The sequence below is a fragment of the Balaenoptera borealis genome (genome assembly GCF_965194805.1).
Source record: "Balaenoptera borealis genome assembly, chromosome: 8".
In the NCBI taxonomy this organism is placed as follows: Eukaryota; Metazoa; Chordata; class Mammalia; order Artiodactyla; family Balaenopteridae; genus Balaenoptera; species Balaenoptera borealis.
This window is the reverse complement of record NC_138865.1, coordinates 11,302,668-11,325,313: the sequence shown is the minus strand read 5'-3', so window position 1 is coordinate 11,325,313 and position 22,646 is coordinate 11,302,668. Positions and strand designations below refer to the sequence as shown.

Sequence of the window (22,646 nt, the reverse complement as noted above, 5' to 3'; positions counted from 1 at the left end):
AAGTGTTCTGGAACAGGTCACCCAGTGTCATCCAAGTGCAATATCGAATTTTTTTTTCCAGTTATTTCTACAACATTTGGGGTTGTTAATTACTTCCTGCTTCTCAGGAGTGGATCTCAGAAAACACTGTCTCAGGCACAATCCCAGAAGAGGTTATGAGGCAAGAGAAGCAAGCGTGATCCTGGTTCACTAGAACAAGACACCCCAAGGCAGACTCATTTCTCTTGTCGATCAGATTGATGGTTGGTAGATCAAGTATTTCTTGATTTCAGCGGGGTATCTATCTCTTACAACATTCTTCTAGCTAAAGGGGAAAATATCTTGGGTAAATTCACAGATGACACTGTGAAGGAGGGAGGGAGGTCAAGAGGGAGGTCTTCGGCACCTATGTCCTTGAGCCGTGCTCATGGCAAGTTGGAACATCAGGCCAGGAGTATGTTTTAATTCGTGGAGCTGACTACAAAGGCACAGAGAGTCCAACAACCCGTTTGCAAGCACAGCTCGGACACTCCTAAGGCTTAGGTTTTCCAGAAACACAAATGAGCTAAGAGTGTGGTTTAAAACAAAGCTCAAACATTTTTAGGCAGCATTAGTATAAGAAGACTGTACAAAGGGGTAATCATAGTTCACATTTATTCCTTCTAAACTTCATTTCACAAAAGACTGGGATGGACGTATTCTGGGTTGGCATACAATACCTGGAGCATGATATTTTATTCTAGAAATACATTTTGCTTTGACAAAGAAGAGCGTGACTAGAGGCTCATGGTCAGGATAGTGACAGACCTGTAACTATACGTACAGAATCTAGAAAAGAAGGGCAACAAAGCTATTACTTTACTAGATATGACAACCAAAACAAATATAGAGGATCCAAATATTTAATGAAGAAACTTTTGGCATCTCTCTCTCTCTCAAGGGTCTGTGGCCTCTGGCTCTTTCTCAGGGCCCCCCTTCTCTCCGGGCCTGCCCAGACTGGAAAGTCTGGCAGGTTCTCTCTTAGCGGTCAGCCTCTCCCAGGGCTGGGTCCACCTCTTCAAGCAGCCACTGCCGGGGCGCGGGGTTACTTAAGGCTAGGCGACGGAAGGCGATTCATCCAGAAGTGAGATTCTAGCCCCGGGTCCAGGCGCCGGGAGGCGGTGGAGATGGAGCCCCGGGCCGCCGTGGGTGCGGGTACATCAAGGGAGGCCCTGTGGGACGCAACGCCGGCTGGATCAGGACAAGGGGTTGGGGCGGAGGTGGGGCGTGGTCAAGTCCGGGACAGGGGGCGAGGCGGAGGCCAGGGCAAGGGCGGGGCGACCGGGGCCAGAACAGGGGGCGGGGCGGGTGTGGGGCGTGGTCAAGTCCGGGACAGGGGGCGAGGCGGAGGCCAGGGCAAGGGGCGGGGGCCCGGGGCCAGGACAGGGAGCGACGTGGGTGTGGGGCGTGGTCAAGTCCGGGACAGGGGGCGAGGCGGAGGCCGGGGCAGGGGCGGAGCCGGGGCCAGGACAGGGGGTTGGGACGGGGCCCAGCTCGACTTGGGAGGCGCCGTCGGCTCGCCGCTCTGGTCCCCCGCCCCGGCCTTCGTCCTGAGGTGCGGGCAGTCATGGCGCTGCGTGCTGCCGTGTTCGACCTGGACGGGGTCCTGGCGCTGCCCTCGCTCGCCAGCTCCTGGGACCGTGCTGAGGAGGAGCTGGCGCTGCCCAGGTAAGGGGACCCGGGCCGCTGCCCGCACTCAGAAGCCTGCGCGGGTGGGTCCGGGCGGCAGGGGCGCGACCCCTTGGAGAAGTTGCCTTTCGGGACTCCCAGCCCTGGTTTCAGATTGCTGTTGGGCGAGAGCGCTAGGTGAAAGGTTAAAACAATTACTCGACCCTAAAGTACCAGTGTGTGTAACTAGATCCACTGTCTTTCTAAATGCTGGTTATTTAAATCTCTCTAAGGACTCCAAAATTGACCTTTATATTGAAAGCTTTTCTTAAAGTAAGAGAAATTGCTCCCCGAGCTGTCTGCTGCCCGCTTACTTCTTCTCTGTAATGGAATGGATCTTAAAGACCTAAGCTGAGGTTTCTAGAGAAAAAAGTCCTGTGCCCTGCACATTATAACAGCAAACCGGAAACGGTCCCAAAGCCTAAGCACTGGAAAATGGTAAACAAGGAAGCATCTCCAGTAAACGTGACGTTCAGGAAGAGATTTCAGTGACATCAGAAAATATCTGTCATAATAAGTGCAAAAAAACTAACCCACCAGAGCGTACGACTATTTATACAACATGGAAACTATGGAAAAACTATTTTTCAACTATGGAAAAAAGCTACATGTTGAATATGCCTGGAAGAAATATACCATAATATCCCTCTGGCTGCACCAATTTACATTCCAGTCGGCACTGCACAAAGGTTTCCTTCTCCACATCCTTGCCAACACACATTATTGCTTGTCTTTTTGATAATAGCCATTCTAACAGATATGAAGTGATATCTCACTATGGTTTTGATTGCATTTCCTGGAAGCTCTTTTAACCACGGTGTTGTTTCACTTTTTTTTTTTTTTTGGCCCATAAATTTTATTTTATTTTTTAAAAAGACATAAAAAGGGAGTAAGCTACAATATGAGATATGTTTGCACCTGTGACCTCGTCTATGTGGGAGTGAACATGACTTGTGAATATACAAGTCACAAGTATACTTGTGAGTATACCAGTGAATATACTTGAGAGTATATTTGTGAGTACACAGGTCACAAGTGTACAAGTTTACAGATGTGGGGAATTTCAAAGAGCACTGGTCTCTGAGTCAGACCCAGGTTAAAATCTCAATCCTAACACTTAGCGTTGGGTGACCTTGCTTAACCTGACTTAGTCTTAGTCAACTTAACTGAGACCTTAGTCTTAGTCTTAAAATAAGAAAACACCTCCCCCAGAAATTTTTGTGCTAGTTAGATTAGATGACATGTAAGGTGGGTGGGTAGCTGTGTTCCTGATACATTTTTTTATTTATTAAAGTCTCATGCACATTCAGAGTGATTATTGGGCATATTTCGTTCATCTAGTGTGACACTGACTCACACATTCTCCCTGTAACCACGGTCACGATTGTTCCCAGAAGCCATAAACAGGTTATAGCAAACCTAGCTGACCCCAGGAGGTCAGAGTCCATGACTTTGACCTTATTAGCCTATGGAGTCTGTGAACTAACCATGAAGGTGTGAATTCAGACAGTGAGCCTCAAGGGCCTACCTTGCACTAGGCATTTCCAACTTGCTTGCTATCTGGTATAAAAACTCAGACATCCACAGATGCCATAGTTCAAAATGAAGGCAGTGCCACGAGAGGTACAGAGTTCTTAGTTGCTTCAAAGGCGGGAGAGATTAGGTCTGATCAGGGGGAATCAGGCAGACCCTGAGAAGGCTGATAGGCTGCTGATGAGGAGAGATGTGAAGGGAGGACTTTCCAGGTGAGGGAACAGCATGAGCAAAGGCTGGGAGGTGGAAAACAAGGAGAATTCACAAAACACTGAACATTCCAGCCTAGCCAGACAGGAGGGAAGGCATGAGAGGGAAGTGGGGAAGTTGGCTGGGCCTGCACTGTAGTACCACGCGAAAGTCAGGCTGAGCATGTACCTAATTTGATAGCAGTTGACTCTGAGTTGAGTTGGGGTGGAGATGTAGTAAAATAATTGTTGCTCACCATCAGCTGTGGTGATGGATCAAGTACATCGGCGAGAGGAAAGAGGCCACCGCTCCCAGTTTAAGATTTGAGAGTTTGGCAGCTGGAGGGGGAGCAGTGTGGAGAGATGGTGAAGCCCGGTGGAGACTGGAACGGAAGCAAACGAGACCTTCTTGAGCTAGGAGTTTGCAGGGTCATTGGCACGGAAGACGAAGATGAAGATGAAGAATCCAGGCTCCAGGGCCCAGCGGAGGACAAAGGAAGCCTGTGAGGCTGGTGTTGAAGCTGAGAGTGCATTAGGGGGTGAGGGCCCAGACATCTGTAAATACCTGCCTGAGGACAACGTGATGCGGGGGCCAGTGGCTGTGCTGAACTCCAGAAGTGGAGAGATTGTTGAATACCTGGGGTGAAACAGAGAGATGCAGATTCCTCCAGCATCATACAGGGGAAGGAGGGAGAGGGAGCTCCAATCTCATCTGTGGTCCTCCAGACCAGAGGCCGCTGAGGGTGTGATTGCTGGAGATGGTGGTACCTTGGCAACTGAGGCTGACATGATCTGGAGGAGCCAGGATGGTTCCTTGAGATCCAGATCTGACATGTAGACAGTCATCGTGTGCTTCATTTAATACCTTCTCACCCAGCCTCGTGGAGGGCCTGCCTGGCACCACTGGACTGACTGAACCCTTGGAATGATTAAAGTGTCAATTTCTTTCAAAAATGTTTACCCTAGAACTTGAGGTGCTTGTCATATGCAATGCTCAGTGAACATTTTCTGAGCAAGGGAAACAAGTGACCAGCAAATACAGAAAGAGTATTTGAGAACCAGGACTTCTACTCATATCCTGTGTGCTATTTCAGGAAATATTTATTGAATGTTTCCAAGAGCTTCTGGGGCAGTTCCCAGATTTGGGGTTGCTTTTTCCACCTCTGGGCTTTTCTGTACTCTCTGAAGCATTTTTCCTTATTTTTAATTTTACATATGGGTTTTAATTTGACAACTGATAACATAAATGCATTCTTATTATGAAAATATTCAAATGAACAGAATAATGTAGAACAGGAAATGTAAGTGCCTCTTCACCTTTCCTTGTTCCTCTCCCCATCCCAGATATCATCTTAGTTGATACATAGTTCATCTATCCAAAACCAAGGGTTTAGTTTGTTTGTTTTCATAATTTTTTGGCAGTAAAATCCGACCTGTCTTCATTTGGTAGCAAGTCTGATCTGAATAAGCATGAGGCTATTTATTACCATTATCTATCCTACTACTGTAAATAATCACACATCTCACTGTAAACATATTAATGAGCTTGATTATGAAGGCTGCTGCAGGCTCTCCTGGAGATGTTACTTAATATGTGGTATATCCCCCATTTTACCTTTACAATCGGAAAAATTCTGACTTTTGAAACTCATCTAGTTCTGAGGTTTCAAATAAGGGATCGTCAGCCTGTCACTTATTTATATGAATTTGCAGACACATTTATGCATAGATTGGTAGGTAGGTAGATTGGTAGACAGGTAGGTTAAAAAAAACACAGTAGAAACATAGAACATATATTGTTCTAGGTTTTAATATTTTTACGGAATTTTAACTATTTTATTTCATTCGACAGTTGGATATCTTCTGTGTCCGTTTACATAGATCTACCTTGCTCTTTTTAACCACTCCTTAGTATTCCACAATATGGAAGTGCCATAATTTATTTAACCATTTTTCCCTGTTGGTGGACATTTATTTATTTGTTAGTTGTCACTGTTACAAATAATATCACTGTAATATTTCTGTAGGGTAATTTTATAAAAGTGGAGTTGCCAAGTAAAAGTGTATGTATTTACATTTAAAATATTGACAGATCCTGCCAAGCTGTTCAAAAAATGCTGTACCTGTCCCAACATTGCATGAGAAGGCCAGCCCAGATCCTCCCTGCAGAGGAGATGATCCTCTTAAACCTTTTTTTTAAAAATAAGTTTATTTCTTTATTTATTTTTGGCTGTGTTGGGTCTTCATTGCTGCGCACAGGCTTTCTCTAGTTGCGGCGAGCGGGGGCTATTCTTCATTGCGGTGCACAGGCATACAAAATGTATGCAATATAATCTGATTTAAAATGATGGCTGGGAGGGAGAAAAAGGAGTATTGTTTAATGGGTACAAAATTTTAGGTTGTAAAGATAGGAAGATGAAAAAGTTCTGGAGATGGATAGTGGTGATGGTTGCACAACAATGTACTTAATGGCACTGATCTGTACACTTAAAAGTGGTTAAAACAGTCAGTTTTAGGTCCATATTGTTTAATGTATCGGTTAAAGCTTGAGTTTCCTTATTTATTTTCATTTTGGATGATCTGTCCATTGGTGAAAGTGGGGTGTTAAAGTCCCCCAGTATGATTATGTTACTGTTGATTTCCCCTTTTATGGCTGTTAGCATTTGCCTTATGTATTGAGGTGCTCCTATGTTGGGTGCATAAATATTTGCAATTGTTATATCTTCTTCTAGGATTGATCCCTTGATCATTATGTAGTGTCCTTCTTTGTCTCTTGTAATAGTCTTTATTTTAAAGTCTATTTTGTCTGATATGAGAATTGCTACTCCAGCTTTCTTTTGATTTCCATTTGCATAGAATATCTTTTTCCATCCCCTCACTTTCAGTCTATATGTGTCCCTAGGTCTAAAGTGGGTCTCTTGTAGACAGCACATATATGGGTCTTGATTTTGTGTCCATTCAGCCAGTCTGTGTCCTTTGGTTGGAACATTTAAACCATTTACATTTAAGGTAGTTATCAACATGTATGTTCCGATTACCATTTTCTTAATTGTTTTGGGTTTGTTATTGTAGGTGTTTTCCTTCTCTTGTGTTTCTTGCCTAGAGAAGTTCCTTTAGCATTTGTTGTAAAGCTGGTTTGGTGGTGCTGAATTCTCTTAGCTTTTGCTTGTCTGTAAAGCTTTAAATTTCTCTGTTGAATCTGAATGAGATCCTTGCTGGGTAGAGTAATTTTGGTTGTAGGTTTTTCCCTTTTATCACTTTAAATATGTCCTGCCACTCCCTTCTGGCTTGCAGAGTTTCTGCTGAAAGATCAGCTGTTAACCTTATGGGGATTCCCTTGTATGTTATTTGTTGCTTTTCCCTTGCTGCTTTTAATATTTTTTCTTTGTATTTAATTTTTGATAGTTTGATTAATATGTGTCTTGGCGTGTTTCTCCTTGGATTTATCCTGTATGGGACTCTCTGCACTTCCTGGACTTGGTTGACTATTTCCTTTCCCATATTAGGGAAGTTTTCAACTATAATCTCTTCAAATATTTTCTCAGTCCCTTTTTTTTTTCTCGTCTTTTTCTGAGACCCCTATAATTCGAATGTTGTTGCGTTTAATGTTGTCCCAGAGGTCTCTGAGACTGTCCTCAATTCTTTTCATTCTTTTTTCTTTATTCTGCTCTGCAGTAGTTATTTCCATAATTTCATCCTCCAGGTCACTTATCTGTTCTTCTGCCTCAGTTATTCTGCTATTGATCCCTTCTAGAGTATTTTTAATTTCATTTATTGTGTCGTTCATCATTGTTTGCTCTTTAGTTCTTCTAGGTCCTTGTTAAACGTTTCTTGTATTTTCTCCATTCTATTATCAAGATGTTGGATCATCTTTACTATCATTACTCTGAATTCTTTTTCAGGTAGACTGCCTATTTCCTCTTCATTTGTTTGGTCTTGTGGGTTTTTACCTTGCTCCTTCATCTGCTGTGTGTTTCTCTGTCTTCTCATTTTGCTTAACTTACTGTGTTTGGGGTCTCCTTTTCACAGGCTGCAGGTTTGTAGTTCCCGTTGTTTTTGGTGTCTGCCCGCATTGGGTGAGGTTGATTCAGTGGGTTGTGTAGGCTTCCTGGTGGAGGGGCCTGGTGCCTGTGTTCTGGTGGATGAGGCTGGATCTTGTCTTTCTGGTGAGCAGGACCATGTCCAGGTGTGTTTTGGGGTGTGTTTTGGGGTGTCTGTGGCCTTATTATGATTTTAGGCAGCCTATCTGCTAATGGATGGGGTTGTGTTCCTGTCTTGCTAGTTGTGTGGCCTAGGGTGTCCAGCACTGTAGCTTGCTGGTCATTGAGAGGAGCTGGGTCTTAGTGTTGAGATGGAGATCTCTGGGAGAGCTTTCACCGTTTGTTATTACATGGGCCAGGAGGTCTCTGGTGGAGCAATGTCCTGAACTAGGCTCTCCCACCTCAGAGGCTCAGGCCTGACACCCAGCTGGAGCACCAAGATCCTGTCATCCACATGGCTCAGAAGAAAAGGGAGGAAAAAAAAAAAAGATAGACAGACAGAAAGAAAAATAAAATAAAATAAATAAAGTTATTAAAATAAAAAATAAAAGTTATTAAAAAGAAAAAAGTAGTAAAAAAAAAAAAAAAAAAAGAAAGAAGAGAGCAACCAAACCAAAAAAACAAATCCACCAGTGATAACAAGTGCTAAAAACTACACACACACAAAAAAATGGACAGACAGAACCCTAGGACAAATGGTAAAAGCAAAGCTATACAGACAAAATCACACAAAGAAGCATACCCATACATACTCACAAAAAGAGAAAAAGGAGGAAAATATATATATTTATAAAATTTTAAAAAAAGAAGAGAGCAACCAAATCAATAAACAAATCTACCAATGATGATAAGCTCTAAATACTAAACTAAGATAAGCATAAAACCAGAAACAAATTAGATGCAGAAAGCAAACCCCAAGTCTACAGTTGCTCCCAAAGTCCACTGCCTCAATTTTGGGATGATTCGTTGTCTATTCAGGTATTCCACAGATGCAGGCACATCAAGTTGATTGTGGAGATTTAACCCGCTGCTCCTGATGCTGCATGGAGAGATTTCCCTTTCTCTTCTTTGTTCGCACAGCTCCCGGGGTTCAGCTTTGGATCTGGACCTGTCTCTGCGTGTAGGTTGCCTGAGGGCGTCTGTTCTTTGCTCAGACAGGACGGGGTTAAAGGAGCAGCTGCTTCGGGGGCTCTGGCTCACTCAGGCCGGGGGGAGGGAGGGGTACAGAGGAGGCGGGGCGAGCCTGCGGCGGCAGAGGCGTTGTGACGTTGCACCAGCCTGAGGCGCACCATGCGTTCTCCCGGAGAAGTTGTCCCTGGATCACGGGACCCTGGCAGTGGCGGCTGCACAGGCTCCCGGGAGGGGCGGTGTGGAGAGTGACCTGTGCTCGCACACAGGCTTCTTGGTGGCGGCAGCAGCAGCCTTAGCATCTCACGCCCGTCTCTGGGGTCCACGCTGATAGCCGCGGCTCGCGCCAGTCTCTGGAGCTCGTTTAGGCGGCGCTCTGAATCCCCTCTCCTCGCGCACCCCGAAACAACAGTCTCTTGCCTCTTCGGCAGCTGCAGACTTTTTCCCGGACTCCCTCCCGGCTAGCACCGAAGCCGGAGCCTCAGCTCCCAGCCCCGCCCGCCCCGGCGGCTGAGCAGACAAGCCTCTCGGGCTGGTGAGTGCTGGTCGGCGCCGAGCCTCTGTGCGGGAATCTTTCCGCTTTGCCCTCCGCACCCCTGTGGCTGCGCTCTCCTCCGTGGCTCCAAAGCTTCCCCCCTCTGCCACCCGCAGTCTCCGCCCGCGAAGGGGCTTCCTAGTGTGTGGAAACCTTTCCTCCTTCACGGCTCCCTCCCACTGGTGCAGGTCCCGTCCCTATTCTTTTGTCTCTGTTATTTCTTTTTTCTTTTACCCTACTCAGGTACGTAGGGAGTTTCTTGCCTTTTGGGAGGTCTGAGGTCTTCTGCCAGCATTCAGTAGGTGTTCTGTAGGAGCTGTTCCACATGTAGATGTATTTCTGATGTATTTGTGGGGAGGAAGGTGATCTCCACGTCTTACTCCTCCACCATCTTGAAGGTCCCCCGCTAATCTCTTTCAAGTGTTTTAATTTCTCTTAATTTTGTAGTTTTTAGTGTAGAGGTCTTAAACCTCTTTCATTAGATTTATTTTTGTGTTTTTTTTAATGCTAAGGTAAATGACATTTTTTAAAAATTTCATTTCCAGTTGTTTGTTATCATTTCTTTTAAACCATCTCTTTCCTGTCCTCAAGATTTTTATTTTGCTCTGTCTTTAAGTTGACTAGATGTCTTTCTTGAATTTTTTTTCCAGGAAAGGCGTGATAGCAAACTGCTGTATTAGTTTTACCTGTCTGAAACTGGTTTGTGTGCTTCTCAGCTTATCAATAATCAATGTTTTGGTTGGACCAGTCCTTGTGGTTCTACTGTGACTGCAAGACGCCCTTCAGGAGTAGTCATCAGAGAAAAAAGTAAAGGTTTGTTACTTACAAGCCCTGGAAATTACACAGCACTGCTAGGGCCACACAGTGAGAACGTGAGGAGAAAGAGAGCGAGTACATCGGCCCGAATTCTGCTTTTACGGGGGATCATGGTGGGGGCCGCCGTGGTTTTGTGGGCTCACTCTTTATCGGTGAATTTAAAACAAGAGCAGGAATTTAAAGCATGGGAAGAGGAAAAACCAAATGACCCAACTGGTCAGTTATTGAAATCAACCAAGATCTCTAAAACAAAGGAGCCTCACTGGACATAAAGTAAGTTGTCTGCAGATAGATTTGGGGGGTATTGTTTCTAGTTATCTTTTTATCTCAGTGTCTCATGAGTATTACTCCACAATCTTCTCACATTTAAAGTTGCAGAATAGAGGGCTGTTATCAGTCTGAACTGTTTTTCTTTTGTGTATAATCTGTTTTTCTACACAGAAGGTTGTCTGTTATACTTTCTTATCCCAGGAATTAAAACGTTTCCCTACCCTATGCCTGCTGTGGTTCTTTTTTCATTAATTTTGCCTGGTGTTTGGCGAACACTTTTGATTTAATAGCTCAGATTTTTCTTCAGCCCAGAGACATCTTCTCCCATTATTCCTTTGACTATTGCTTCTCTGATCTTTCCTTCTGTGATTTTTCTTCTTTATTGAAGGAATTTGGCCTCCATAGGTCTTATCTTTTTGCACATTAAATTTAATTGCTTCATCATTTTACTCTTTGTTCTTGGAAAATTTGTTGGGTCTTTTGATTCACTAATTTCATTTTCTGTAATAGCCATTTCACTGTTCACTGCTTTTATTAACCTTAAAATTTGAAAGTCATGCTTTCCAATGCCAACAACTTATCTCAAATTGCTTCTTTTTTAAAAAATACTGCCTGCTTTTGTCCCATAGAGTCACTGACATCTCCTTCCTCTATAGCTGTATTCTTCCTTCAGTTCCTCTTCTTTTATCAGCCCCTAATCTTCAGGCAGAAAAAACAATTTTCCCTTTGCTTTTCCATCTCACTCATCCACTGTGTAATAGTTGTTTGTTTATACGTTGCCTCCCTTGTTCTCCTGTGAGCTCCCTAAGAATAGATCCAAATTTCTCCATTTTTATATCACGGCATCTGGCACAATGCCTTGATGCCTTCGGTCCTCAGTGCAAGATTGTTGAGTTGAACTGTATATATATATATATATATATTTTTTTTTTAAAAGGTCCACCTCGGACAACGCACTTTTTTTTTTTTTTTTTAATTATTATTTATTTATTTATTCATTCTTGGCTGTGTTGGGTCTTCGTTTCTGTGCGAGGGCTTTCTCCAGTTGTGGCAAGAGGGGCCACTCTTCATCGCGGTGCGCGGGCCTGTCACTGTCGTGGCCTCTCTTGTTGCGGAGCACAGGCTCCAGACGCGCAGGCTCAGTAGCTGTGGCTCACGGGCCTAGTTGCTCCGTGGCATGTGGGATCTTCCCAGACCAGGGCTCGAACCCGTGTCCCCTGCATCGGCAGGCAGGTTCTCAACCACTGTGCCACCAGGGAAGCCCTGAACTGTATATTGCTCCTTGAAATTGGATGGCAGCTGGGGAAGGGCATGAGGGATCTTTTCGAGGTGATGGAAATGCTCTAAAACCGCAACGTGGTGATATTTGCACACCTCTATAAAATTACTACGAGTCATTGAATCGTACACTGAAAACATGTGAATTGGGTGTTATGTAAGTATAATTTAACAATGCTGTTTTTTAAAAAGACAACCAATGGCAAAGATGTGCCAGAGCCACTGCGGATGCTGGAAAATTGAGCAAGGCTACAAATAGTCGGGATATTTTTTTTTTATGTTTTGTCTAAAGTTGGTTATTGTTACCTGCAAGAGGGTGAGTCAGGTAAAAGGTTGTTGACTGTTATCAGATATGAAACTCCCAGATATTTGTTCTCTTAACACAGGAATGGTAAATACTTCTAACTGGGTTGCCAATTCCAGTCCATTGTAAATATTTGCCTGGAACACTGTCCTAAGAGGGATCATAAATCAGTGTGTGGGTGCAGTGGTATAGGATGTGGTGATGGGTCATTAAAATCGGCCAGGGATTCGAGGGAGCAGAGTTGTGCGGGCATGCCAGGTACGTGCCATCCATTATCTGGCTGGTGTCACCCAGCCAGCCATGCTGGGGTAGCTCAGCCACTACTGGGTGTGGGAAATGATCAAGAAAGTGGAATGGGACCTTATGTTCTGTAATGTAGGGAAGTGAGAGGGTAATGAGCTGGTCTCTCTCTGTGTCTGCTACTCCTCAGGACCACATATAAGAGATGAATATGCATTGAGGTGTATTAATCACCTAGGGTTACCCTAACGAAGGACCACAGACTGGGTGGCTTCAACAACAGCTCCAGAGGCTAGAAGTCCAAAATCAAGGCGTCTGTCCCCTACCTGCCATTGTGATGAAGTCATTTGAACGTTCCTGATGTTTCTTTGTGTCTTGCAGAGGCTTTCTGAATGGAGCTTTCATGAAAGGAGGCCCAGATGGTTCCAGTGCCCGCATGATGAAGGGAGAGATCACATTTTCCCAGGTGTGGCGACACCTCATAGACCCCCTTGAGAAGGTGTTCTGTAACTACACACGCATCTCCCCCGCTGACCGTAAGCTCCGTGAGGGCAGGGCCATGTCCGCCTCACCCGTTTACCCCTTATAACACTTAACTCACAAGGCTGGGCTGGAGACATTTAAGATTGTTTATTGTCTCTTTGATCCAAGCAGAGGGCCACACCCCAGTGATTAGGAAATTTCCAAGCCCTTGAATTTCTATGCCAGGGAATTACAGCAGCCAGAGTAACTTTTTTTTTTTAACCCCCTTAAGCTGTGGTTAAATACACATCACATAAAATTTACCACCTTGATCATTTTTAAGTATACAATTCGGTAGTGTTAAGTATATTCACGCTGGGTAACCAACACCACCGTCCATCTCCAGAACTCTTTTCATCTTGCAAAACTGAAACTCTATACCCATTAAACAACAACTCCCCATTCCTCCTTTCCCCAACCCCTGGCAACCACTATTGAACTTTCTGCCTCTATTTAGCTACTATACATATCTTATATAACTGGAATCATGCAATATTTGTCCTCTAGTGACTGGCTTATTTTGCTTAGCATGATGTCTTCAAGGTTCATCCATGTTGTAGCATGTGTCACAATTTCCTTCTTTTTTAAGGATGAATGATATTCCACTGTATGGATAGACTACATTCTGTTTATCCATTCGTCTATCGATGGACATTTAGGTTACTTCCTCCTTTTGGTCATCATGTCTAATGCTGCTAGGAACATGGGTGTACAAATATCAGTTTGAAATCTTGCTTTCAGTTTTTCTGGATATATATCCAGAAGTGGGATTGCTGGATCATAGGGTAGTTTTCCATTTTTAGTTTTTTGAGGAGCCACCGTAGTGTTTTCCATAGTGGCTGCACCATTTTACATTTTCCTCCAAACAGTGCACAAGGTTTCCAGCGTTTCCACATCCTTGCCAACCTATTATTTTCTGTTTTCTTGATAGTAGTCATCCTTAGTTATTTTCAGACAAGGGCCACTGGGTCAGGGGAAGTTTTGTTCATTAATAACTATAAGATGGGTGGACTTTGGAATCTGATGTCGGGATTTGGATCATAGCTCCCACTTACAGACGTGTGAGCACAGCAAGTCACAGAACCTCTCAAAGTCTCAGTTTTGCCACCTGTAAAATGCGATCGATAACACGCTCCGTCTCCTAGGTTGTTATGAAGCTTGAGAAGCGCTTAGCACAATGCCTGACACGTAATCAGTGCTCAACGAGCAGTAGTTATTGTTGTTACTACAGCCTCGGTTTTTTTAAATTGAAGTGTAGTTGTAGATTATTTTTAAATAAAGTAATCAGCATCTAAAACCACTTCAATTCTCAATTAGTGCCTCGGAGAAGAAAGGCTATTGAGAATCTACTCTATGAGCACACAGATAAAACAGTCTGTTGCTTTTTTTTTTAATTTATGAATTACAGCCACCTATCAGTCGTAACAGGGAACTTGGGGCCCATCCTAATAGAAAGCAAAGCCCACCTTTCCAGTGAAGACAAGTGTGGTCTTAGCGTGGGGAGTGTAGTGAGTTGTGGTCACTTTAAAACTCTCTCTCTTTCACATACACACACACATGCACACACACACACACATACACACACACATATTTTGGCAACTTGTGAATGAAAACTGTAATGATACCATTGGGGATAAACATTACTGAAGCTTGAATCAAAAAAAAAGCTGCAGTAATATTGTTGGAAGGTAAGGAAAGGGAGAAGTGGTATGAATTTCATTCATTTACACGTGACTATACAGTTTTCCCAACACCATTGATTGAAGATACTGTTCTTTCCTCATCGTGTATTCTTGGCTCCTTTGTCATAAATTAATTGACACATGGGTTTTTTTTCTGGGCTGTCTATCATTCTGCTATTGATGGGTAGTTGGGTAATTTTTAGTTCGGGACTATTTATATACGAGACAAGAGTGCTACTATGATAGTGTATAAATATACCACAGTCCATTCTGCTATTAATGGGTGTATTTGTTTGCTAGGGCTACCATAACAAAATACCACAGACTGGGTGGCTTAAACAACAAAATTTATTTTCTCATAGCTCTGGAGGCTAGAAGCCCAAGACCAAGGTGTTGGCAGGGTTGGTTTCTTCTGAGGCCTCTCTCCTTGGCTTGTAGGTGGCCGACTTCTCCCTGTGTCCTCACATTCTTTCTTCAGTGTGTGTCTGTGTCCTAATCGCCTGTTCTTATAAGGACACCAGTCAGATTGGATTAGGGCCCCCCCCCGCCGACCTCACTTTTGTCGTGGTCTGAACGCAGGTTGGAAAAGAATTTCCAGACACAAGGCAGAATGTAAAGAAGATAGAATTTATTAGAGGGAGGGGTGGCTGCCTGAACAGTGGGCCGGCTGACTTCCTAGTAGTCTGGGAGAGTCAAGCCCGAATATGTGCTATTGATCAGTTTTTATAGCCAGAAAACAAAGGAATGGTCCGAGGTGAAAATTTCATTTACAGATTGGTCGAGGCACATATACCTTCCTTCTATAGGGCGGAGTGGGACAGGCAAGATTCCTTTCCTTATTTGGGACAGGTCCCGTTGCCCAGGTGGGCGTTACCCAGGTGGGCTCAGGAATTTCATAACCATCGCAACACGGTGGGGAGAGCGAGTAAGTGTCCTGTAGGGGGTGTAACGCTGAAACTTTTACAGGCAGGGTCGTCCTTTGTCCTTGAAGCACCATTGTCCTTGGAGCACCACAATTTTACCTTAATGATCTCTTTAAAGACCCTCTCTCCAAAGGACAGTCACATTCTGAGGTCCTGGGGGTTAGGACTTCAACATGAATTTGTTGGGGACCCAATGCAGCTCTAACAGGGGGATTTGAGTAGTTTCTAGTTTGCAGTTCTTAGGAAAAGTGCTGCTATGGACATTTTTGTACGTGTCTTTTGGTGAACATATGTAGACATTTCCACTGGGTATGTGTCCAGGAGTGGAATTACTGGATCACAGGGAATGCATGTGTTCAGATTTAGTAAATGCTGCCCAAAGCTTTTCCAAGTGCTTTCACCAATTGACAATCCCTCATCAATTCACTTTCACAGTGGATGCCATTCATGGAAGAAAACTGCAGGAAATGTTCTGAGGACTCTGGAATCTGCCTCCCTGAGAATTTCTCTATAAATCAGATCTTTGGCAAGGCGCTTGCAGCAAGAAAGGTCAACCACCCCATGCTTCAGGCAGCTCTCACTCTCAAAAAGAAGGGTAAGGATCTGATACTGGCCGTTCTCTGACCCAACCACACCAGAACCCTTGGGTGGGTCAGGTCAGAATACATCTAAATGTGCACTGAGATCACGAATCTTCTGGGCCTTGATGAAAAGCTCTTCTTCAAACATAGCCTCAAAGTAAGTTTCAGCGAATGGCCAAAATCAGCCCTGTCAGCTGGAAAAATGAACGAATTTTGTTTAATAAAGCGATTTATGCCTCATGAGCAAAATTCTCTCCCTACCAATGTACTAGTAATGACCCGAATGACCCAACCTCTTGTCACATTTATTAGAAAACAAGGCCTTTTTTTTTTTTTTCCCCCTAAGCATGCGGAATCTTAGTTCCCCGACCAGGGATTGAACCCGTGCCCCCTGCAGAGGAAGTGCACAGTCTTAACCACTGGACCGCCAGGGAAGTCCCCAAAACAGAGCCTTTCAAGCAACCATGATTTTCTTAACCTCTGATGTCAGAGTAGCTGAGCTGTGAGCTGGCTGACACGGATTCAGGCAGTGTGAAATAGGCTAGGACACGAGGTCGTGTTCAGTCCATAGGAATTTATTTATTTATTTATTGCACAGAAAATTTAATTGTTAATTACAAAGATGATTTCAAAATATGGAAAAATGCTTTAGACATGAGGTTAAATAATAAAAGCAGAATGCAAAACGGTCAGAACACTAAGATCACAGATATGTAAAAATGCAGTTGGATGTAGAGAAGGAAAAGGCAAGGTGTTGTATTGATAGGATGATAAGCAATTTCTTTTTTTTTCTTTTGAAAATACCCTTTAATGTTCCTATGATATTCTTATAAGAAAAGTTATTTTAAGTCAAAGCCAACCCGTTACGAAAAAGTTAGTCACTCCTTACCATGAAATCCATAAAATAAAACCTGCATGTGATAAAAGCTGAAACATTTTTTTTTCAGGTTCAAAAATAGTGTTGGAATCTGCCAAGGAGTCGGCTCACATTATTCAATGACAGGCACATTTATACTCATATGTGTTAGTAATTCCTTCGGTTGATTTTCCTCGAATAGGCATTTATTTAGTGACAGAGCCCAGCTCTTCGTCACAGGCATATTTGAGGTCATCCTACCCACTTACCAGGAGCCTTACCTGGTTGTGGCTGAGACATCCCTGGTCCATATTTCCCACTCATATTACATGGAAAGGGTCTGTGCATTGACTTATCCTTGTCTTGTTTCCAGCATCTCCTGGTTCTTGTCCTGTCTGGTTAGGCAGGGGATAATGCTGTCTCTGTTTACATTTCTCTAGTTTTGAAATGGGAACACCATCTCTGCCAAGGCAGGTGTTTCGAAGCGTGGTCCGGCAGAGTTTGCAGTAATGTAGACTGGGAGGAGGGCTGGAGTGGCAGTCCAAAGGTGGGATTCTGGGCCCGCCTCAGCTCTGCCTGCAGTCTGCGGCTCTGGGCAGCTTATAATTTGTCTGAGCCTCCATTTTCCCGTTGGTAAGAGTGGGATGGTAAGATCTGCCCTGCCTGCCCCAAAGGTGTGAGGATTGAGTGGGCTGATGAATGTCAAAACACTGATCAAATGAGCTGACGAATATCACAACTTCTTGCTCTACGATTGCAAGAAATGAAGGGATGTAGTGTTTCCATCTGAAAGCCCTTGGTGCACACCGTTAGCTGGCTCTAGCGCCTGCACCGGGAGGGGCTTATGGGTAACGATGGTGCTTTTCTAACTTGTCAGTTTAGAAGCCAGGCATCAGGAGATTGATGTAAGTGAGCAGAACCCCGCCTGGCCCCGTCTTGGGGCCCCCTGTGGGATACCCGGAGCTTCTCAGAGCAAAGTTCTATAGCTGGTCTATTCACTGGCACCTTCTCACTCAGGATTTACAACCTGCATCCTCACCAACATCTGGCTGGATGACAGCACCCAGAGAGGCAGCCTGGCCCAGATGATGTGTGAACTGAGGCCGCACTTCGATTTCCTGATTGAGTCATGCAGGATCGGAATGGCCAAGCCTGACCCTCAGATCTACAAGTTCGTGCTGGACGTCTTGAAGGCCAGCCCCAATGAGGTACCTACACACTGCCTTTCAGTGGAAAAGAATGTTCTATAGATATTGCAATCAAGAAAACTTGAGGAGGCGTGAACAGGTGGGAGACACCTGGGGCCTGGCAGGGTGGTCCTATGTCCAGTGGCAGGTGCCACTTCTCCCAGGCCAGGACTTCTAAAGGGCTTTTATCCACCCCTTCAGCCTAGAAAGTTCTACCGGAGGTGGGCATCTGGCTCCTCTCCGTGGCTCTTACAGGACCTTGGTTAAAACAGGTATTGTCAAAAGTTGCCAGACCAGCTGCCTCAGTTTACCTAAAAGAAAGGTTGACCCTGGGAGACTTTCCCAAGACACAGGCTGGTCAGGGTCACCCCACCAAAGGCTGGGTGGGAATGGGCTCCAATACTGCAGGAGTCTCCTTGTAGGGTATCCCCGCACCCCTAAATTCTGTCTTCATGCCGTCTCTAGATTATCTAGTCTAAAATGCTGTTTTTGTTGTGTTTCCCTACTCTAATCTCCAAAAAGGCCTTTGGACCAAGATGAAATTCCTTTCTCTGGCATTTCTGACCCTTTCTTGTTAACCCTGCTTCACCCACACGCTGATCAGAGGGAAATCCTTACCTGTTCAATCCCAGAACTCTTCCCTCTCCTCTCAAACTTTGCTTCTGCTCTTCTCAGCCCCCAGATTAAGCATTATAACTGCGCTGTAAATTTTAGTATGCATATAAATAAAAGTCTTTTCATTGATGGCTTTTAGGTTGGAGGAGCTGCTTAGATATCCAGGCCTGCCCTAATCCAAGATTATTAATAACTGCCCCACGCTTTCTTCTACAACTTTAAGGATTTTCTTTTTTCTTTAAGGATCATTTCTTTTGACATTTAAATCTTTGATCTATTCAGAACTTATTTGGGGAATAAGTGAAGGAAGGACCCACTTTTTTCCCCAAACAGTTGAAATAATTAAATAATCTTTTAAATAATCTTTTTCCTCACCAATTGGGCATGACACTTTTATTAGAAACTAAATTTTCATTTGTATATGAGTCTATTCCTCAACTCTCTTCTATTTCATTAATATGTTTATTTCTTTTCTAGTACCGAACTTTTTCTTTTTATCTTTTGTAGCTTCATAGTTTTTCTTTTTTTTTCTTTTTTTCTTTTTGGCTGCACTACGCAGCCTGCGGGATCTTTCCCGACCAGGGATCGAACCCTGGCCCCCTGCATTGGAAGCTCGGAGTCTTAACCACTGGACCACCAGGGAAGAACAAGTAGCTTCATAATTTGTTTTATTATCTGACTTTATTATAGTTCTTTTCCAGACATTTTTGGGGGGCTCTATTCATACATGTTGATTTTCCTAGACGAATTTTAATGTCATCCTGATAAGTTTATATTCTTCTTTAATCTTTTTACAGTTTCAGAATTCAGGGAACATGTGTATCTATCTGTGTGTTTATGTTTATGCTTAGGTAATTAAATGTTTTTAATTTTAAGAGTAAACAATTACATGGAGAGAAAAAATAATTCTTAATCTCTAATCATCAATCTTATTATGGGATTATTAATTCTTAATCTCAACCACGGTTCTCACTTTAACGTGTTCCTGGCCGGTGGCCCTTGTGCATGAGTTTTGCTTCGGTCGAAGTGATGCTAGTGTCCATGCTCTGCATTCAGGTGGTTTTCTTGGATGACTCCGGGGTTAATCTGAAGCCGGCCCGTGACCTGGGGATGGTCACCATCCTCGTCCGTGACACTGACACTGCCCTGAGGGAGCTGGAGAAAGTAACCGGGGTGCAGGTAACTTTCTGTCTGCGCTGAGTCGGATTTCCCGTCGCTCGTCTGTGTTTAGGTACGCACGCGACAAAACAAGTGAGGGCGTTCCCTGCTCCCGGTGTGGTTCCCAGTAGGGAGCTCCTCGGTGGGAGACCATGACCCTTCGTGCAATCAGCGTGATGTCCCTGAAGAACTTCCTCTTTCCTTCTCTGCAGTCAGTGAACAGGGAAAGGACAAGAATCTATACTGGTCAGACTCAGGGGCCCAAGACTAGAGTGGGGCCTTCAAAGCCACCCATTCAGAGTAAATACTGAGAATGCAGCTGCTGGGTTTGCCCCTGGGGTGTGGAGGGGCCCCCAGTCCTCCTCTGCTCTGCCTGGTCGTGCTGCTCGTGCTCAGGTGTAGTGGTTTAGTTCCACCTGGGTCACGCCCTCTTGGCAGTCAGAGGGAAGGCTCCTAAGTCAACCTGTCCCGAGCCCGGGAGGCTGGGACGCCCGTAATAACGCCCCCGGGGGCTGATGGGATTAGCCTGCTCTGCCAGAGCTGAGGCACCTTTTGTTCTTGTAATTTCACCTAAGATCACTGGTCCCACTGAGTCTGGGAGTGACAGTTTCGTAGGCTTTTGCAGGCCATGATTTGCTCGTGTCAGTGTGACGGGAAAGGAAGTGCGGGAGCCCATACACTTGATTGACATAAAAGGCGTCACACTGTTTTTGCAAAGGGAACTGTATTAGCTTCCTACGGCTGCCAGAAAGTAGCACAGACTTGGTGGCTGAGACAGCAATCTCACTAGGAGTCTAGAAGTCCAAGAGCAAGTCGTGAAGGGTTGGTTTCTTCCGAAGCCCTCTCGCTGTGTCTTCACACGGTCTTCCCCTGTATGTGTCTCTTCTTGTAAACACACCAGTCAGATCGGATTCTGCCTCCAGTGGGCCCACTGCAGGGGCCTCATTTAAGGTTCATCACCTCTTTAAAGACCTTATCTCCAAATATTAGTCACATTCTGAGGTCCTGGGGGTTAGGACTTCAGCAGATGCATTTGGAGGGCACACAGTTTTGCCCCCATAACAGGAACAGCTGACTTTTCGTCTTTAACAAATAAATTAAAACGTATATCTAATGACTCTACAACCTTAGAGCATCTCACCCAAGCTTGATGTGTCCTTCTGCAAGCCTGGAGGTCTCGTGCAGCGGAGACGAAATCATCCTGACTTGGAATCGGAGCATCCTCTTGCTGGTCCCACTTACCAGGTTCCTCCCCTCATTACACCTGAGCCACAGACACCTGTCCTGTAAAATTGGGAAAGTGAGCCATTGTCCCACCTACGTTTTCCTCAGGAGTATGGGGAAGGTATAAGGGAAAATGAGAATCATTTCTTTTTAAACAGAAGAGAAGCGCCTCTTGTCTCTCAGGAAGGCTGTGGGAATCAGTCATGAATGGGCTTTATAAACTGGACAAACACATGGCAGAATCATTACAGTAGGAAACCCGCACCCTCCCCACCCCTGGAACCAATGAGACATCCCCTGGTGTGTGACCTAGGAAGTCGGGGACACATCAGATAAAGGACCCCAGGGGACGCTGGCCCTGGTGGGTGTCTGGGCTCCTTCACTGCTGTCAGAGACACCCAGCTGCCCATCCCCACGGGCCACACCCTGGGTCCTCTCCAGACGCCACAGAGGTGGGCGCCCACCTATCTCAACCTCTGAGGTTGCCCAGGCAGACTCTGCCGTGTTTCAAAGTAGGTGAATTCCATAGTCTACTCCCCCCCATTTTAGAGGGCAGAAAACTGGGTAGTGGAGGAGAACGGCTTCTTCCTTAGGTCTCACCTTTAGGACTAAAGATGAGAAGTCAAACAGTGGGAGTCACCAACATGATGCTGTTCACAGAAGGCCCACTTACATGTGCTCAGCGTCCTGTCCTTTGTCATTTCTGTCTCAGGGAAACCGACACCAATACATTACAGAAGCTTCTTAAGGATCCTTTGCTCAGGAATTTTCCTGTTTACCGAGATGGGCAAAGGTGGGTAACCTGACCCCCCTGGGGCTCCAGAGGACAGAACTGGGGCTGACAGGCAGAAGGCTTTCATCAGCTGAATTGCGTCCCCCCCCTCACCAAATTCATATGCTGAAGCCCTAACCCCCAGGACCTCACAATGTGACTGTATTTGGAGATTGGATCTTTAAAGAGGTATTTAAGGTAAAATGAGGTCATAAGGGTGGGCCCTAATCCATTAAGACTGGTGTCCCTATAAGAAGAGGAGATTAAGACACACACACACAGAGGGAAGGCCATGTGAGGATACAGGGAGAAGACGGCCGTCTACAGGTCAAGGAGAGAGGCCTCAGGAAGAACCAACCCTGCCAACACCTTCTTGGACTTCCGGCTTCCAGAACTGTGAGAAAATAAATGTCTGTTGTTTAAGCCCCCCAGTCTGCGGCACAGCGTTGTGGCCGCCCGAGCTGACCCGTACAAGGCCCGGAGAGTTCGATTTTGGCCGACTTGAAGAAGAAACCCTTCAACAGAGTCATGTGATGATGGGATGACTGCTCTGTGAACTTGGCATTCCTGGCTGTGTCCAGCATGAGCCTGGCTGACCACTTGAGGAACTGCCCTAGAGAAGAATTATATTCATTAAAGTCCAAAATCTCAGTGTTTGGGAGCAAGTGGTGTTTATTCCTCGCAGATGCGAAATTCAGTGGGTGGTGACCAGGGGCTTGCCTCACAGCCATTCTAGGACCCAGGTTGATGGAGAACCCCCGTCTTCTACTGGTGGTTTCCTAGGTCACACTGAACACCAGATGTAAAGGGGGAAAAGAATATCGAGAATCACATAGGGATTACCACAGCTCTGGCGGCCAGGCCATGCTCTTCTTTTTTTATTTTATTTTAATGCATTTTTAATATTCTTTTCCATTATGGTTTATCACAGGGTATTGAATATCATTCCCTGTGCCATACAATAGGACTTTTTTGTTTATCCATTCTAAATGTAATAGCTTGCATCCACTAACCCCCAATTCCCAATCCATTGCTCTCCCTCCCTCCCTCCGCCTTGGCAACCACAAGGTTGTTCTCTATGTCTGTGAGTCTGTTTCTGTTTTGTAGA

The 22,646-nt window shown here is 44.9% G+C and overlaps 1 protein-coding gene across 7 annotated transcripts in view; it reads left to right on the top strand.

Annotated features, from left to right (window-relative positions):
• The first annotated feature begins 1,423 nt into the window (after positions 1-1,423).
• Positions 1,424-22,646, top strand: part of EPHX2 (epoxide hydrolase 2) — a 65,543-nt gene continuing 44,320 nt past the window's right edge. For 2 of the 7 annotated variants that reach the window (XR_014247658.1, XR_014247659.1), the window contains exons 1-5: positions 1,427-1,686; positions 12,400-12,484; positions 15,581-15,740; positions 17,600-17,790; positions 19,441-19,563. Coding sequence is in view for 4 of the 7 variants with exons in the window: in XM_082402798.1 (XP_082258924.1) it covers positions 1,586-1,686; positions 12,400-12,484; positions 15,581-15,740; positions 17,600-17,790; positions 19,441-19,563; positions 20,674-20,832 (819 nt within the window). In the remaining 3 variants the exon portion in view is untranslated. Of the gene's footprint in view, positions 1,687-12,399; positions 12,485-15,580; positions 15,741-17,599; positions 17,791-19,440; positions 19,564-20,673; positions 20,843-21,478; positions 22,193-22,646 lie in introns of those variants that run through there. The other 5 variants (XM_082402796.1, XM_082402797.1, XM_082402799.1 and 2 more) reach the window with 4 other exon arrangements.